Here is an 18,310-nt window from a genome sequence, read left to right as displayed (position 1 = left end):
GATGGTCTCGATCTCCTGACCTCGTGATCCGCCCGTCTCGGCCTCCCAAAGTGCTGGGATTACAGGCTTGAGCCACCGCGCCCGGCCTTTTTTTTTTTTTCTTGAGACAGAGTTTCACTCTGTCACCCCAGCTGGAGTGCAGTGGCATGATCTTGGCTCACTGCAACTTCCGCCTCCCGGTTTCAAGCAGTCCTCACACCTCAGCCTCCCAAGTAGCTAGGAAGTAACTGGGACTACAGGCGCACGCCACCACGCCCAGCTAATTTTTGTATTTTTTTTAACTTTATTTTTAATTTTTTGAGATGGAGTCTTGCTCTGTCACCCAGGCTGGAGTGCAGTGGCACCATCTTGACTCACTGCAACCTCCACCTCCTGGGTTCAAAAGATTCTCCTGCCTCAGCCTCCCAAGTAGCTGGGATTACAGGCGCCTGCCACCACACCCAACTAATTTTTTGTATTTGTAGTAGATAGAAGGTTGCACCATGTTGGTCAGACTGGTTTCGAACTCCTGACCTCAAGTAATCCGCCCGCCTCAGCCTCCCAAAGTGCTAGGATTACAGGCGTGAGCCGCTGCACCCAGCCTTGTGTTTTTTTGGTTTTTGGTTTTTTTTTAGTTAAGCGGAGTTTCACCATGTTGGCTAGGCTGGTCTCAAACACCTGACCTCAAATGATCCAACCACCTCGGCCTCCCAAAGTGCTGGTATTACAGGCATGAGCCACTGCGCCTGTCCTGAATGCCTTAAACATGACGTGTCTGCTCCACTTCCATTGAAGGAAGCTTCTCTTTCTCTGATCCTGATGGTTTGTGTTTGGTTTCCTTCAGCATGATTTTGAAGTCAGAGGAGATGTGGTCAATGGAAGAAACCACCAAGGTCCAAAGCGAGCAAGAGAATCCCCAGACAGAAAGGTAAAGCTCCCTCCCTCAAGTTGACAAAAGTCTCACCACACCACTCTGTATTCCAGTTCCCTTTACAGAGATGGGCCACTTCATCTCGTAAGACTTACTACATACATACATACTGCTAGATACTTTCACACAGTTTCTTTTTTCACTCTTCCATTCCAACCACATAAATAAGTATTGTCTCTACTTTATGAATGATAGAACTAAGATATTTAGAGAGGCTGTATAATTTGGATTCCTGTCTGGGGTTCAGATCTCAGCTGATAAGTGGAAGAGCTGAGACTTTAAGCAGATGGGAGTCTAAAGCCTTTGCTCTTTTCACTTCACTGGGGTGTCTTTCTCTCTCTCTCTCCTTTTTTTTTTTTCCCGAGACGGAGTCTCACTCTGTCATCCAGGCTGGAGTGCAGTGGTACGATCTCAGCTCACTGAAAACTCCGCTTCCCAGATTCAAGCAATTATTCTGCCTCAGCCTCTCAAGTAGCTGGGATTATATTTTGTATTGTTGGTAGAGACAGGGTTTCACTGTGTTGGCCAGGCTGGTCTCGAACTCCAGATCTCAGGTGATCCCCCCAACTCAGCCTCCCAAAGTGCTAGGATTACAGGCGTGAGCCATCACGCCCAGCCTAGAGTGTCTTTCTCTAAAGCAGTGTGGTAAATGCTGTGAGCAAGCCATACACAGTGCTGTCTGTGGAAGCGTAGAAGAGGAAGTGATTAATAACAGCTATTTTTTTTTTTTTTGAGACGAAATCTCACTCTGTCGCCCAGGCTTGAGTGCAGCGGCACAGTCTCAGCTCACTGCAACCTCTGCCGCCTAGGTTCAACCAATTCTCCTGCCTCAGCCTCCCGAGTAGCTGGGATGACAGGTGCCTGCCTCTGCACCCAGCTAATTTTTATAGTTTTTAGTAGAGGCAGGGTTTAACTATCTTGCCCAGGCTGGTCTTGAACCCCTGACCTTGTGATCTACCTGCCTTGGCCTCCCCAAGTGCTGGGATTACAGGCATGAGCCACCGTGCCTGGCTAATAATAGCTAAAATTTATACACTGTTCACTAGGCCAGGCACAGTGGCTCATTCCTGTTAGTTATCCCAGCACTTTGGGAGGCTGAGGCAGGCAGATCGCTTGAGCCAAGGAGTTGGATACCAGCCTGGGCAACATGGCAAAACCCCATTTCTACCAAAAAAAAATATACAAAAATTTGCCAGGCGTGGTGGCATATACCTGCAGTTCCAACTACTTGGAAGGGTGAGTTGAGAGTATCTCTTGAGCCCAAGAGGTGGGGGTTGCAGTGAACCGAGATTGCGCCACTGCATTCCAGCCTGGACGACAGAGAGAAGGTCTCAAAAAAAAAAAGATCACTTTATGCCAGGGGCTGCTGTAAAGGCCCAACCATGTTTTAAGTAATTAACAATTTTATGACAACTCTATGAGCTATGTACTGTAATTATGCCTATATTACAAATGTGAAAATTTAGGTTCAGAGAGGTTGAATAAGTTGCCCAGAGTCACACAGCTAGTAAGTGATGGAACTAGAAGTTGAACTCAGGGAGTCTAGCTCCAAGTCTAAACTCTTTGTTAATTTATTTTTCGGGCCAGAGTCTTGCTCTGTCACCCAGGCTGGAGTGCAGTGCCGCTATCTCTGCTTACTGAACTTGGGAGGAACTTTTACTTCCCAAGTTCAAGCAATTCTTGTGCCTTGGTCTCCCAAGTAGCTAGGATTACAGGCATGTGCCACCACACCTAGCTAATTTTTTGTCTCATTCTGTTGGCCAGTCTGGAGTGCAGTGGCGCAATATCAGCTCACTGCAGCCTCCAGCGCAGGTTCAAGTGATTCTTGTGCCTTAGCCTTCCAAATAGCTGGGATTACAGGCACTTGCCACCACACCCAGATAATTTTTTGTATTTTTAGTAGAAACAGGGTTTCAACATGTTAGCCAGGCTGGTCTCAAATTCCTGACCTCAGATGATCTGCCCACCTCAGGCTCCCAAAGTGCTGGGATTACAGGGGTGAGCCACCATTCCCAGCCTTAATTTTTATATTTTTATTAGAGATGGAGTTTTGCCATGTTGGCCAGGCTGGCCTTCATCTCCTGGCCTCCAGTGATCCACCCACCTCGGCCTCCCAAAGTGCTGGGATTACAGGCATGAGCCACTGCACCCGGCCTCCAACTCTAAACTCTTAACAATACCATAGTTTCTTGAAAAGTTATTGAAGGCTTCACAGAGGGAAAAAAAATGAAGCATTCTAACAACTTTGCAGATGAGACCCAAGAAGACTCAATGACTTTCTCCAGATCATATTGTAGCAGATGACATAGTCAGAACTGTGACTTCCTCTCAGGGAGAACTCTGTGCAAGATTTCACACCTACCTGTCAGGCCTGAGCTGACTGCTTTCTCAGCTCCCTAAGTGCTATGTTCCCAGTTTGCTTTTCTTCCTTTTTCAAGTGTGCACTGCTAGCCATTTCAGAACATCCCAGGCCGGTCACAGTGGCTCATGCCTCTAATCCCAGCACTTTGGGAGCCCAAGGCAGGTGGATCACCTGAGGTCAGGAGTTAGAGACCAGCCTGGCCAACATGGTGAAACCCCATCTCTACTAAAAATACAAATATTAGCTGGGTATGGTGGCAGGCACCTGTAATCCCAGCTCGGGATTACTCGGGAGGCTGAGGCTGGAGAATCGGTTGAACCTGGGAGGCAGAGGTTGCAGTGAGCCAAGATTGCGCCACTGCACTCCAGCCTGGGGACAAGAGGGAGACTTCATCTAAAAAAAAAAAAAAATCCGAGCTGGGTGCAGCGGCTCACGCCTGTAATCCCAGCACTTTAGGAGGCCAAGGCAGGAGGATCACTTGAGCCCAGGAGTTCAAGACTAGCCTGGGCAACATAGTAAGACTCTGTCTCTACAAAAAAATTTAAAAATTAATTGGGTGTTGTAGCGCACTCCTGTATTCCCAGCTACTCAGGAGACTGAGGTGAGAAGAATGCTTGAACCTGGGAGATCGAGGCTGCAGTAAGCCTTGATGGTGCTACTGCACTCCAGCCTAGCCAACATTGTGAGACCTTGTCTCAAAACAAAACAAAACATCCTTCTACTGAGCACTTTCTGTTCTTTTATAGAAACTTAAGAGGGAACCAGTAGAGGTAATTTCCTAAGGAAAACTGCTTTGGGACATGATCACAAATCAAGCCTGGAGTTTTGAACTCTTGAGGTCAGCCTGTTTTTACCTTCTGAGCCTATCAAGTAATTGTTCCAGATGCCAAGAAAAGCTGCTGGCGTTATTTCTGCTTCTGCCTTTACCACAGGGGAGCACCATGTGAGCCAGTCCTCTGTTTTTCCTCCACTGTATGCTAGGCAGTATTAGCACAAGATTCTTCCTTTCTTTAAAAAGAAATTCTAGTGCTTTGGATTTTTTCCTCTGTGCAGAATAGCAATAATGGAAAGTATGTGGTCAAAGTAATGACATTCTGAGGATACTAAATGTCACCATAGTATTTTTCTCTGGAAGAGAAATGTATGTGTAGAGGTGAAACTTCACATTTCCTTTTTTTTTTTTTTTTTTTGTGGGAGGACGAAGTTTTGCTCTTGTTGCCCAGGCTGGAGTACAATGGCGCGATCTCGGCTCACCGCAATCTCTGCCTCCCGGGTTCAAGTGATTCTCCTGCCTCAGCCTCCCAAGTAACTAGGATTACAGGCATATGCCACCACATCCAGCTAATTTTGTATTTTTAGTAGAGATAGGGTTTCTCCATGTTGGTCAGGCTGGTCTTGAACTCCCGACCTCAGGTGATCCACCCACCTCGGCCTCCCAAAGTGCTGGTATTACAGGCCACTGCACTCAGCCTGAAATTTCAAATTTCTTTTTTTCCTTTTTCTTTTTTTTAATTTGAGACGGAGTCTCGCTCTGTCACCCAGGCTGGAGTGCAGTGGCGTGGTCTTGGCTCACTACCAGCTCCGCCTTCCAGGTTCACACCGTTCTCCTGCCTCAGCCTCTTGAGTAGCTGGGACTACAGGCACCCCCCACCACGCCCAGCTAATTTTTTGTATTTTTAGTAGAGACAGGGGTTTCACTGTGTTAGCCAAGATGGTCTCAATCTTTTGACCTCGTGATCCGCCTGCCTCAGCCTCCCAAAGTGCTGGGATTACAGGCATGAGCCACCACACCCATCCCAAAACTTCAGATTTCTTGTCTCATAACTAGACATCCTCATCACTGAGTGTTAGCCTGGATATAAGCATTCCTAATCTTTTGTACTTTTCATGTCAGCATTTGGCTCCAGCTAGCTGCCTGGAGAGAACTTCTAGCATTATGAACATGCAGGTCCTATCAACAGGTTGGGGGTGCAGTTTATTCATACAGATAGTGAGAGTGGCACAGATGGATGCTGTCCCTTAAAACAAACAGATTTGTCTTTGGGAGGCTGAGGCGGGTGTATCATGAGGTCAGGAGTTCAAGACCAGCCTGGCCAACATAGTGAAACCCCGTCTCTACTAAAAATACAAAGAATTAGCCAGGTGTGGCCGGCGTGGTTGCTCACACCTGTAATCCCAGCACTTTGGGAGGCTGAGGCGGACGAAGCACAAGGTCAGGAGATCGAGACCATCCTGGCTAACATGGTGAAACCCGTCTCTACTAAAAATACAAAAAATTAGCCGGGCGTGGTGGCGGGCGCCTGTAGTCCCAACTACTTGGGAGGCCGAGGCAGGAGAATGGCATAAACCCGGGAGGCAGAACTTTCAGTGAGCCGAGATTGCACCACTGCACTCCAGCCTGGGCTACAGATCAAGACTCTGTCTCAAAAAAAAAAAAAAAATTGCCAGGTATGGTGGTGTGCACCTATAATCCCAGCTACGTGGGAGGCTGAGGCAGGAGAATTGCTTGAACCCAGGAGACAAAGGTTGCAGTGAGCTGAGATCACGCCGTTGCACTCCAGCACAGGTGACAGTGCGAGACTCCGTCCCAAAAAAAAAAAAACAGATTTGTCCTGCTGCCCTTTCTTTTCCCTCTGGCAGGAGAGAGAGAGAGAGAGTGTGTGTATATATGTGTGTCCGTCTGTCCGTCCGTCCGTCCATCTGTCTGTCTGTCAAGGGGGAGGGTGACCACTTTCTAAAAGGCCATCTGTGTATTTTTAGCTTCCTGATTTTTTTCTCTATGGCAGTCTCTTTGAAGCCAGGTGAATTTTAGGCCTTGGCAATTTTCTTTTTATTAGAATGGGACGGTCAAGACAATGAGAGTCACCCAAAACATATCCATTCAAATGATACAATTTTAGGGTTTATTTTTAAGTGATACCCAAGTTTTTTGCTAAGAACCTATGCCAGTGTGTATATGAGAATTTGCATTGTCCCACACTGTTGCCACCAGCCACATGGGACTGTTTAAAGTTAAATTTTACAAATCAGCCAGTCGTGGTGGTGTGCACCTGTAGTCCCAGCTACTTAGGAGGCTGAGGCGGGAGGATTGCTTGAGTGCAGGAGTTCAATGCTGCAGCAAGCTATGATCGTGCCACTGTACTCCAGCCTGAGTGACAAAATGAGACCTCATCTCTTCAAAAAAAAAAAAAAGAAAAAAATTAAAATATGAAGTTTAGTTCTTCATTCACCCTAACTACATCTCCAGTGCCCAATAACTATATGTGACTCATGGCTACCTTATTAGCATAGATATAGAACACTGTGACTATCACAGAAAGTTGTTTTGAACAGTGTTGCCAAACCCTGTAAGTGGAAGAGGCGGTGCAGTGTGATCTGTGTCTTCAGGAAACCAGGCAGTCAGACCAGTTCAATGAGGAGAGGCAGAACATGGCTTCACTTCTAAATTAAAAACTGCTTAGGTGGCCTAAAGATACAATGGCCATTCTCAGAGTAGTGAGAAGGAAGGAACAGATGTTTAGGGGCCTAGAAGAAAGTCAGAGAGGGCTGGACGCAGTGACTCATGCCTGTAATCCCAGCACTTTGGAAGGCCAAGACAGGCAGATAACGAGGTCAGGAGTTCAAGACCAGCCTGACCAACATGGCGAAACCCTGTCTCTACTAAAAATACAAAAATTAGCCAGGCGTGGTGGTGGGCACCTATAATCCCAGCTGCTCAGGAGGCTAAGGCAGGAGAATCACTTGAACCTTGGGGGCAGAGGTTGCAGTGAGCCCAGATTGCACCACTTCACTCCAGCCTGAGTGACAGAGTAAGACTCCATCTCAAAAAGAAGGGAAAAAAAAAAAGTCAGAGGAGACAAGGAGCATGTACACCTAAAATCAACATAGACCCCTCTGCTGATGGGGTCATGGTGAGTACTTGAGGTACCAAGTCTGGATAAACCTCAAACTTCAGCCAATAGCTTTGAGTTTCTAGCCATCCAAGCCTTTTATTAAACATACAGAAGGACCTTTTTTCCCTTACATCTAACAAGTAAAAGCACCTTCAAAGAATGCCTATAGAGTGTAGGTCAACTACATATGCACTTCAAAAAGATCTTCCGAAATCCTTTAGTGTTCTGGACATTGGACTGCTTGTCCCTGGGAAGTAGTAGCAGAAATCATCAGGCGGTGAACAGAAGAAAAAAGCTCTTCCTTTTTGAAAGTCTGTTTTTTGGATAAAAGCCAATATTCTTTTATAACTAGATTTCCTTCTCTCCATTCCCCTGTGCCTCTCTCTTCCTCTCTTCCAGATCTTCAGGGGGCTAGAAATCTGTTGTTATGGGCCCTTCACCAACATGCCCACAGGTAAGAGCCTGGGAGAACTGCAGAGTTCCAGCACCAGCCTTTGTCTTACATAGTGGAGTATTATAAACAAGATCCCCCAATGGGGGTTCCTCAGATTGCTGAGATGTTGTAAAGGCTATTCTATTTCTCTACCACCCTCCAAACAAAACAGCACCTAAATGTTATCCTATGGCAAAAAAAAAAAAAAAGCTATACCTTGTCCCCCTTCTCAAGAGCATGAAGGTGGTGAATAGTTAGGATTTAGTATGTTATGTGTTCAGATGGCATCGAGCTGCTGTTAGTGCCAACATGTTAGTGAGAAAATACCTTTGGATAGGTAAAACTCAAGAAGTTCTGCTCTTCCTAAACCATCTTAATTTACTTACATAGAAGAAAGCACAGCAGCTGGCCCACCATGGACAGACCCAGAGCAGGGGAAGAATCTTGGTGAACATTTTTTTTTTTTTTTTTTTGAGATGGAGTCTCTGTTGCCCAGGCTGGAGTGCAGTGGCGCAATCTTGGCTCACTGCAACCTCCACCTCCCGGGTTCAAACGATTCTCCTGCCTCAGCCTCCCAAGTAGCTGGGACTACAGGCGTGTGCCACCACGCCCAGCTAATTTTTTGAATTTTTTTTTTTTAGTGGAGACGGGGTTTCACCGTGTTAGCCAGGATGGTCTCAATCTCCTGACCTCATGATCCACCCGCCTCGGCCTCCTGAAGTGCTGGGATTACAGGCCTGAGCCACCGCACCCAGCCCTGTCGGTGAACATTTTCTCATTAAACTTGACACTGAATACAATGTTATACTTAGGACTGCAATAAAGCTCACCTGGAGTTGCGCAGCACAAAGGCCCTGGTGTGTGTATAAATTTGGTTGGTTCTTTTCACAGCAAAAGCTACCCACCTTTGCCTCCTATGCCTGCTTCTGCCCATGGACTTAGGTCCTCTTACACCTTAGAGGAAGGCCTTAGCATCTGGTCACAGGCAGATGAGTGACAGCAACAAAACCTGGCAGCAATGTAATTTTGTTTCCATCCTCTTTATTAGTTATCAATTGGATTTTTATGAAATTTCCAAGTTCCACTCAAGGATTTCTGTGTTTTTTTACTTTGGTATAGTGCAAACCAGGGTTGCCAGCAAGTATTATTTTGGGGGTGAGTTAGTCAGCCTTCGTTCAGTCAGACAGACAGGAGCACCTCAGCAATTCCCAGAAACAGGCTGATGGGAAAGAGCAACATACATAAATGTCTTGAAGAACACATCCAACAGGGCCCATTGGGCAGTTCTGATTTTCCAGGTACACGGAGAACATCTCCACAGTCTCTTCTGATTTCTTTCCCCCTGAGTATATGGATTCCAGCTCAGCATGTAGCCTTTCCCTGCTGAGTCTCTAACCCGGATGACGTGTATTTTTTTGACTGGATGAATTATCTTCCCATCTCTTGACATTTACAGTAATTACCACCAAGTATGGTATTTTCAGTGGCCATGATTATCAATTACCAACACAGAATTAGGATGAAGGGAGAAAGGGAGGGAAGGAAAGTGGGTGTTTTTTCACACAGTGTCTTAGCCAGCAATTTAGCAAATTAATGGAAATTAGATCTTCGATTTTTTTTTTTTTCTTTCAAGCATTTTATTTGAGAGACTGTCAAACCTTATACCAAGTGGCCTTATGGAGACTGATAACCAGAGTACATAGCATATCAGTGGCAAATTGACTTAAAATCCATACCCCTGGTATTTTAAGACCATTGTCCTTTGGAGCAGAGAGAGAGACTCTCCCACTGAGAGGTCTTGCTATAAGCCTTCATCCGGAGAGTGTAGGGTAGAGGACCTGAGTTAAGTACACAGATTACTGTGGTGATTTTACATCTAAATGTCCTTTTTAGATCAACTGGAGTGGATGGTACAGCTTTGTGGTGCTTCTGTGGTGAAGGAGCTTTCATCATTCACCCTTGGCACAGTAAGTATTCACTGCCCTGTCAGAGAGGAAGGGCACAGTATTCTCTCCTGTGATTGAGCAAGACTGGCACCTGTCAGTCCCTATGGACGCCCCTACTGTAGCCTCAGAAGTCTTCTCTGCCCACATACCTGTGCCAGAAGACTCCATCTGTAAGGGATGGGTGAGGATTTGAGAACTGCACATATTAAATATACGGAGGGAAAGCTCTTTCCCTCTAACTCTTTTTGCCATATGCCCCTCCCTCTCCTCTCTGACTGCCCCAGCATACTGTGTTTCAACAAATCATCAAGAAATGATGGGCTTGGCCGGGCGCGGTGGCTCAAGCCTGTAATCCCAGCACTTTGGGAGGCCGAGATGGGCGGATCACGAGGTCAGGAGATCGAGACCATCCTGGCTAACACGGTGAAACCCCGTCTCTACTAAAAAAATACAAAAAACTAGCCCGGCGAGGTGGCGGGCGCTTGTAGTCCCAGCTACTTGGGAGGCTGAGGCAGGAGAATGGCGTAAACCCGGGAGGCGGAGCTTGCAGTGAGCCGAGATCCCGCCATTGCACTCCAGCCGGGCTACAGAGCAAGACTCTGTCTCAAAAAAAAAAAAAAAAAAAAAAAGAAATGATGGGCTCGGCCGGGCGCGGTGGCTCAAGCCTGTAATCCCAGCACTTTGGGAGGCCGAGACAGGTGGATCACGAGGTGAGGAGATCGAGACCATCCTGACTGACACGGTGAAACCCCGTCTCTACTAAAAAAATACCAAAAAATTAGCCAGGCGAGATGGCGGGCGCCTGTAGTCCCAGCTACTCGGGAGGCTGAGGCAGGAGAATGGCGTGAACCCGGGAGGCGGAGCTTGCAGTGAGCCGAGATCGCGCCACTGCACTCCAGCCCAGGCGACGGAGCGAGACTCCGTCTCAAAAAAAAAAAAGAAATGATGGGCTGGACGCTGGGCATGGTGGCTCATGCCTGTAATCCCAGCACTTTGGGAGGCCAAGGCAGGTGGATCACTTGTCAGGAGTTTGAGACCAGCCTGGCCAACATGATGAAACCCCATCTCTGCTAAAAAAAAAAAAAAAAATACAAAAATTAGCCAGGCCTGGTGGAGCATGCCTGTAATCCCAGCTACTTGGGAAGCTGAGGTGTGAGAATCGCTTGAACCTGGGAGGCAGAGGTTGCAGTGAGCCAAGATTGCACCACTGCACTCCAGCCTGGGTGACAGAGTGAGGCTTCATCTAAAAAAAAAGAGAAAAGGCCGGGCGCGGTGACTCACGCCTGTAATCCCAGCACTTTGAGAGGCCAAGGCGGGCGGATCACGAGGTCAGGAGATAGAGACCATCCTGGCTAACATGGTGAAACCCCATCTCTACTAAAAATACAAAAAATTAGCTGGGCGTGGTGGCGAGTACCTGTAATCCCAGCTACTTGGGAGGCTGAGGCAGGAGAATGGCATGAACCCGTGAGGCGGAGCTTGCAGTGAGCCGAGATTGTGCCACTGCGCTCCAGCCTGGAGAATCGCTTGAACCCGGGAGGCAGAGATTGTAGTGAGCTGAGATCACGCCACTGCAATCCAGCCCAGGTGACAGAGCGAGACTCCGTCTCAAAAAAAAAAAAAAGAAAAAATGAAAAAATGATGGACTGGGCCTAGTGCCTCACACCTGTAATCACAACACTTTGGGAGGCCGAGGTGGGAGAATCGCTTGAGCCTGGGAGCTCAAGACCAGCCTGGGAAATACAGTAGGACTTCATGTCTACAAAAAAATTATTAAAAATTAGCTGAGGCCAGGTGCGGTGGCTCATGCCTGTAATCCCAGTGGGGAAGTTGAGCCCAGGAGTTTGAGACCAGCCTGGGCAACATGGCGAAACCTTGTCTGTACCAAAAATACAAAAAAATTAGCTAGGGGTGGTGGTATGTATCTGTAGTTTCAGCTACTTGGGAGGCTGAAGTGGAAGGATTGCTTGAGCCCAGGAGGCAGAGGTTGCAGTGAGCTGAGATCACACCACTGCACTCCAGCCTGGGTGATGGAGCAAGACCCTGTCTCAAAAAAAAAAAAAAAAAAATGATGACGTGACAGTTCCAATAGTCCTGCTCTCACACTCTCAATGCTCTTTCCTTCCTGGGGATCCAGGGTTTCCACCCAATTGTGGTTGTGCAGCCAGATGCCTGGACAGAGGACAATGGCTTCCATGGTAAGGTGCCTGCATGTACCTGTGCTATATGGGGTCCTTTTGCATGGGTTTGGTTTACCACTCATTACCTGGTGCTTGAATAGCACAGTTCTTAGCACATTTTGAATATTTGTTGAATGAATGGCTAAAATGTCTTTTTGACGTTTTTATTGTTGTTTGTTTTATATTTTTTTTTTTTTTTTTTTTTTTTTTTGAGACAGAGTCTCGCGCTGTGTCACCCAGGCTGGAGTGCAGTGGCGCGATCTCGGCTCACTGCAAGCTCCGCCTCTCAGGTTCACGCCATTCTCCTGCCTCAGCCTCCGAGTAGCTGGGACTACAGGCGCCCGCCACCACGCCCGGCTAGTTTTTTGTATTTTTAGTAGAGACGGGGTTTCACCATGTTAGCCAGGATGGTCTCGATCTCCTGACCTCGTGATCCACCCGCCTCGGCCTCCCAAAGTGCTGGGATTACAGGCTTGAGCCACCGCGCCCGGCCTGTTTGTTTTATATTGTAAAAGTAAGACATGAACTGTTTCCATAGGGTGGGAGTAAGGTATGAATGTAGATCACAAAAATATAAATCAAGGCCGGGGATGGTGGTTCATGCCTATAATTCCAGCACTTTGGGAGGCCAAGATGGAGGCCAAGGTGGGAGTGCAGGAGTTCGAGACCAGCCTGGGCAACATAAGGAGACTTCATCTGTACAACAAATTTAAAAAGTAGCTGGGTCTGGTGGCAGATGCCTGTAGTCGCAGCTACTTGGGAAGCTGAGGTGGGAGGATCACTTGAGCTCAGGAGGTCGATGCTACAGTGAGCCACGATCATGCCACTGCACTCCAGCCTGGGCGACACAGCGAGACCGTGTCTCAAAAAGAAAAAAGAAAGTATAAATTTACACAAAAACAATAAAATAATCCCAGTAATTCCACTACTTGGAGATGATCACCATAAAATTCCACCAGGCATATGTGCATATATATACACGTGTGTATTTTATAAAATGTGATCATAATTACACTGTTTTGCTTTTTTCCTTAAGATATCACATACATTTTTCCATATTGTTAAATTACAGTGCTGTTTTCCTGGTGGCTTTCCTTTAACAGATTGAAGTTCATGTTAATACAGTTGCCAGAGGCTGTGGGCTTTCACCAGCTGTCACTCCTTGGGCCTCTTCAGAGCAAGACCTTATGTCCTGAAGCATTGCTTTTTTTTTTTTTTTTTTTTTTTTTTTTTGAGGTGGAGTCTCACTCTGTCACCCAGCAGGCTGGTGTACAGTGGCCCAGTCTTGGCTCACTGCAACCTCCGCCTCCTGGGTTCAAGTGATTCTTCTGTGTCAGGATCACCTGACATCAGGAGTTTGAGACCAGCCTGGCCAACATGGTGAAACCCCATCTCTACTAAAAATACTAAAAAAAAATTAGCCAGGCATGGTGGCACACGCTTGTAGTCCCAGTTACTTGGGAGACTGAGGCAGGAGAATTGCTTGAACCCGGGAGGTGGAGGTTGCAGTGAGCTGAGATTGCACCATCACAATCCAGCCTGAGTGACAGAGCGAGACTCCATCTCAAAAAAAAAAAAGAAAGAAAAATATAATTATCCTGGCGTGGTGGCAGGCACCTGTAATCCCTGCTACTTGGGAGGCTGAGGCAGGAGAATCATTTGAACCTGGGAGGTGGAGGTTACAGTGAGTTGAGATCGTGCCATTGCACTCCAGGCTGAGCAACAGGAGCAAGACTGTCTCAAAAAAAAAAAAAAAAAGGCCAGGCGTAGTGGCTCACGCCTGTAATCCCAATACTTTGGGAGGCCAAGACAGGTGGATCACCTGAGGTCAGGAGTTCAAGCCCAGCCCGGCCAACATCGTGAAAACCCGTCTCTACTAAAAATGCAAAAATTAGCCAGGTGTGGTGGCGTGTGCCTGTGCCTGTAATTCCAGCTACTCGGGAGGTGGAGACAGGAGAATTGCTTGAACCCGGGAGGTGGAGGTTGAATGAGCCAAGATTGTGCCATTGCACTCCAGCCTGGGCGACAGAGCAAGACTCAGTCTCAAAAAATAATAATAATAATTGGCTTCTACCTCATTAATCCTAAGAATTAATGCAACCAGGACCCTGGAGTCTATTGATTAGAACCTGGTCCAGGAGAATGAATTGACACTAATCTGTGCTTGTGTTCTCTGTCTCTAGCAATTGGGCAGATGTGTGAGGCACCTGTGGTGACCCGAGAGTGGGTGTTGGACAGTGTAGCACTCTACCAGTGCCAGGAGCTGGACACCTACCTGATACCCCAGATCCCCCACAGCCACTACTGATTGCAGCCAGCCACAGGTACAGAGCCACAGGACCCCAAGAATGAGCTTACGAAGTGGCCTTTCCAGGCCCTGGGAGCTCCTCTCACTCTTCAGTCCTTCCACTGTCCTGGCTACTAAATATTTTATGTGCATCAGCCTGAAAAGGACTTCTGGCTATGCAAGGGTCCCTTAAAGATTTTCTGCTTCAAGTCTCCCTTTGAAATCTGCCATGAGCACAAAATTTTGGTAATTTTTCACCTGAGAAGATTTTAGACCATTTAAACGCCACCAATTGAGCAAGATGCTGATTCATTATTTATCAGCCCTATTCTTTCTATTTGGGCTGTTGGCTTAGGGCTGGAAGCACGGAGCGGCTTGGCCTCAAGAGAACAGCTGGTTTCCCTAAATTTGCTTCTCTAAAACCCTGTGTTCACAAAGGCAGAGAGTCAGACCCTTCAATAGAAGGAGATTGCTTGGGATCGATTATGTGACTTAAAATCAGAATAGTCCTTGGGCAGTTCTCAAATGTTGGAGTGGAATACTGGGGAGGAAATTCTGAGGCAGGTATTAGAAATGAAAATGAAACTTGAAGGCTGGGCATGGTGGCTCACGCCTGTAATCCCTGCACCTTGGGAGGGTGAGGCAAGTGGATCACTGGAGGTCAGGAGTTCGAAACCAGCCTGGCCAACATGGTGAAACCCCATCTCTACCAAAAATACAAAAATTAGCCAGGCATGGTGGTGGACACCTGTAATCCCAGCTACTTGAGTGGCTGAAGCAGGAGAATCGCTTGAGCCCAGGAGGTGGAGTGGTTACAATGAGCCAAAATCATACCACAGCACTCCAGCCTGAGTGACACAGTGAGACTGTGGCTCCAAAAAAAAAGAAAGGAAAATGAAACTAGAAGAGATTTCTAAAAGTCTGAGGTATATTTGCTAGATTTCTAAAGAATGTGTTCTAAAACAGCAGAAGATTTTCAAGAACCGGTTTCCAAAGACAGTGTTCTAATTCCTCATTAGTAATAAGTAAAATGTTTATTGTTGTAGCTCTGGTATATAACCCATTCCTCTTAAAATATAAGACCTCTGGCATAAATATTTCATGTCTATAAAATGACAGATCCCACCAGGAAGGAAGCTGTTGCTTTCTTTGAGGTAATTTTTTTCCCTTTGCTCCCTATTGCTGAACCACACAGCTTCATAAATAATTTTGCTTGCCAAAGGAAGAAAAAGTGTTTTTCATAAACTCATTATCCAGAACTGTTTATAGCTGTTGGAAGGACTAGGTCTTCCCTAGCCGCCCCCCCGTGTGCAAGGGCAGTGAAGACTTGATTGTACAAAATACGTGTTGTAAATATTGTGCTGTTAACACTGCAAATAAACTTGGTAGTAAACACTTCCACCATGAATGACTGTTCTTGAGACTTAGACCAACTGACTTGTTTCAGAGCCTTTTCACTGTGCTTCAGTCTCCTCCTCTGTAAAATGGGGGTAGTGATAGTATCAACCTCTTAGGATTTATTGAGGCAGCTTAAATACCTTTTGTATTTCCTGTTGCTACCAAAACAAATTGTTGCAAGGTCAGAAGTCTGAGGTGGCTCAACTGTTTCTTTGTTTCAGGTTTCATGAGGCCAAAATAAAGGTGTTTGCAGGGCGTGTTCCCTTCTAGAGGCTCTGGGAATAAGTCCTTGCAGTTTTAGAACTAAGATCCCTGTTTCCCACCGGCTGTCGGCTGGGCATCATTCTCAGCTTCTTGAGGTTCCCCACATTCCTAGGCTTCTAGTCCGTCTGCCTCCACCTTCAAAACCAGCAATGGGTGGTCAAGTTTTTCTCACACTGAATCTTGCTGACTGCTCCATCTTTCTAACTCCTGCCAGAGACATGTCTCTGTTTCTAAGGGCTCAAGTGATTAGATTGCACCCACCTGGTAATCCAAAGTGATCTTCATATCTTAAAGTCCATAGCCTTAGCCATAGCTGCAAAGTCCCTTCACAGCAGTACCTAGGTTAGTGTTGGATTGAATAACCAGAAGACAGCAATCAAGGGAAGACATCTTTAGAATTCTGCCTACCACTTGTATTTAACATGCTTAATCCACAGATGACACTCTCTATCATTATTTCCTGGTCCTCATACTGCTCAGAGATTGGAATCCTTTTTGAGCAAAGAGAATGAAGTCATCACACAATTCAGTCCTGCTGTATTTGCTGGAGACAGTGAAGGAGGATAGAGAAAATGGAGCTAACTGCCAATATTACATTTTATATCAGTCTTCATCATAGCCCTATGAAGCGGGTATTTGTTACCTCATTGGAAAAATGGGAGTTGAATCTCAAGTTCCTTGTTTGTAAGATTTTACTCAGATTTGCACAGCTAATAAATGACTACATGAAGATCCAAAGCCACCTTTCTGTTCCCATCATCAGCTTTCCATCTGCCTCTGTCACTGGACCCTGGGACAGAAGGTTCAAGCCTTAAGGGAATTTGGGGAGAGAACTAGATTTTGAGGGGAACTCGCACTCACTTCCTTTTTGGGCCATGGTAGGAGATAGCAAAAGCAGCCCCATGTCAGGCAAAGGGTCTTACAGTAGTGGATCGTGGCTACTATTTCCACTTCTCTCTGGCCTTCCAGCTTATGACTGTATCTTAGTTGTCAAAGCCTTCCAGTTCATCCTCACCTACAGCTTGACTTCCCTAGGGCCCATGCCAGCTCCCTGTCTACCTGCCAGCGAGTTGATGAGTCTCCGTGTTAGCAGTAAAGTCAGGCAGGAAGCAAGCAGAAGTGCTACTGGGCCTTGAGGCTAAGCCAGGCCTCAGCCTTCTGACCCCATCACTGTTGGGTTAATAGGAAAAGCAGTATCCATCTAGTACAGCCTGCGTTTTCAGGAATAGTGAGTGAAAGCAAAGATGACTAAAATACATTAAAGTTTTCTGTAATTGTCTCTAAGGTCTCCCAACAAATATACACCCCATCTGTTTCAAGTTCTGCATAACCTTTCCCAAAAGTCAAGTTCAGGCCCTGGCCTCATGATGCCTGGCCCAGGTTAAGAGTCTACCTAAGGGGCCCGGTGCAGTGGCTCACGCCTGTAATCCCAGCACTTTGGGAGGCCAAGGCGGGCGGATCACCTGAGTTCAGGAGTTCGAGATCAGCCTGGGCAATACGGTGAAACCCCGTCTCTACTAAAAATACAAAATTAGCCGAGCATGGTGACACTTGCCTGTAATGCCAGCTACTTGGGACGCTGAGGCAGGAGAATCTCTTGAGCTGGGAGGCGGAGGATGCGGTGAGCCGAGATCGTGCCATTGCACTCCAGCCTTTGTAACAAGAGTGAATCTCTGTCTCACCAAAAAAAAAAAAAAATAGTCCTACCTGAGGAGAGTTAATCCACGTTCCTTTGACCTCTGACTTTAAGATGTCCTCCCACTTTTCCACCCCACAATCTCTAGCCGTCTCTGGGCACAGCAGCACTTGGGAACTGGTTCCTGTACTGCCTTTATCTCATTTTACAAAACAAACTTCTACAAAGAAGCTGGAAAGGAAGGAGAAAGGATTATCATGCAGGCACAGGGAGGGGGCCTAGAGAAGAGCTCTGGCAGATTATGTCCCTCCTAAAAAATGCAACCAGAATCATCAACAAAGTATTGCCTCAAAAACATGCAGGAGAAAAAGAAAGGAATCAGTGTTGGGGTAGTTGGAGCGGAAGGAGCCAAGCTGCCCAGAATGTGTCCTCTGAAGGCTGCAAGGAGCAGATAAGGTCAGCCCCAGAGGCAGACGGCACACAGAGAATGGCAGGATGAGGGGGAGCTGCAGATTTATGCAAAGAAGCCCCAGAGAATGGGGCTAGCTACCCAGGGAATGTGGGGGCTCACTTATCAAAGACTACTGGAAAATGGCTGAGCCGGCAGCCCCCTCCACTATAGTGATGCATGGTTCCCTTGAACACCCAGTAACTGTGCCTGTAACAAGGAGAAAATTAAAGAAACTAATCTGGCCAAATAGAAAATTAAGGAAAACTAGAAACAGCTCCTACGGAGAGCGGGGATTGGGGAGGTGTAGAGGGAGCTGATCCTGAATGGAGGATCAGGAGAATGTAAGCAATTGTTGAAGGGACTAGAAGGAATCGAGATCTAGAGAGACATCCCCCCGACTCTGGTGGCTGGGGAATATGAGCTGTGGAGACATGGTTTCAAGAACTCAAAATGGGTCAGGCGCGGTGGCTCAAGCCTGTAATCCCAGCACTTTGGGAGGCCGAGACGGGCAGATCACGAGGTCAGGAGATCGAGACCATCCTGGCTAACA

General features: G+C 46.9%; 1 protein-coding gene across 8 annotated transcripts in view; it reads left to right on the top strand.

Annotated features, from left to right (window-relative positions):
* Positions 1 to 15,412, top strand: part of BRCA1 (BRCA1, DNA repair associated) — a 99,668-nt gene extending 84,256 nt beyond the window's left edge. For 7 of the 8 annotated variants that reach the window (XM_025363316.1, XM_025363313.1, XM_025363311.1 and 4 more), the window contains 5 exons: positions 824 to 907; positions 7,565 to 7,619; positions 9,492 to 9,565; positions 11,682 to 11,742; positions 13,908 to 15,412. In XM_025363316.1, coding sequence (XP_025219101.1) covers positions 824 to 907; positions 7,565 to 7,619; positions 9,492 to 9,565; positions 11,682 to 11,742; positions 13,908 to 14,032 — 399 coding nt within the window. In that variant the 3' untranslated portion in view covers positions 14,033 to 15,412. The remainder of the gene's footprint in view (positions 1 to 823; positions 908 to 7,564; positions 7,620 to 9,491; positions 9,566 to 11,681; positions 11,743 to 13,907) is intronic. The other variant, XM_025363318.1, reaches the window with a different exon arrangement.
* Positions 15,413 to 18,310: the final 2,898 nt, after the last annotated feature.

This window comes from Theropithecus gelada, chromosome 16 (genome assembly GCF_003255815.1).
Source record: "Theropithecus gelada isolate Dixy chromosome 16, Tgel_1.0, whole genome shotgun sequence".
NCBI lineage: Eukaryota > Metazoa > Chordata > Mammalia > Primates > Cercopithecidae > Theropithecus > Theropithecus gelada.
The sequence above is the reverse complement of the archived record's forward strand: the minus strand, read 5'-3'. Positions and strand labels throughout refer to the sequence as shown.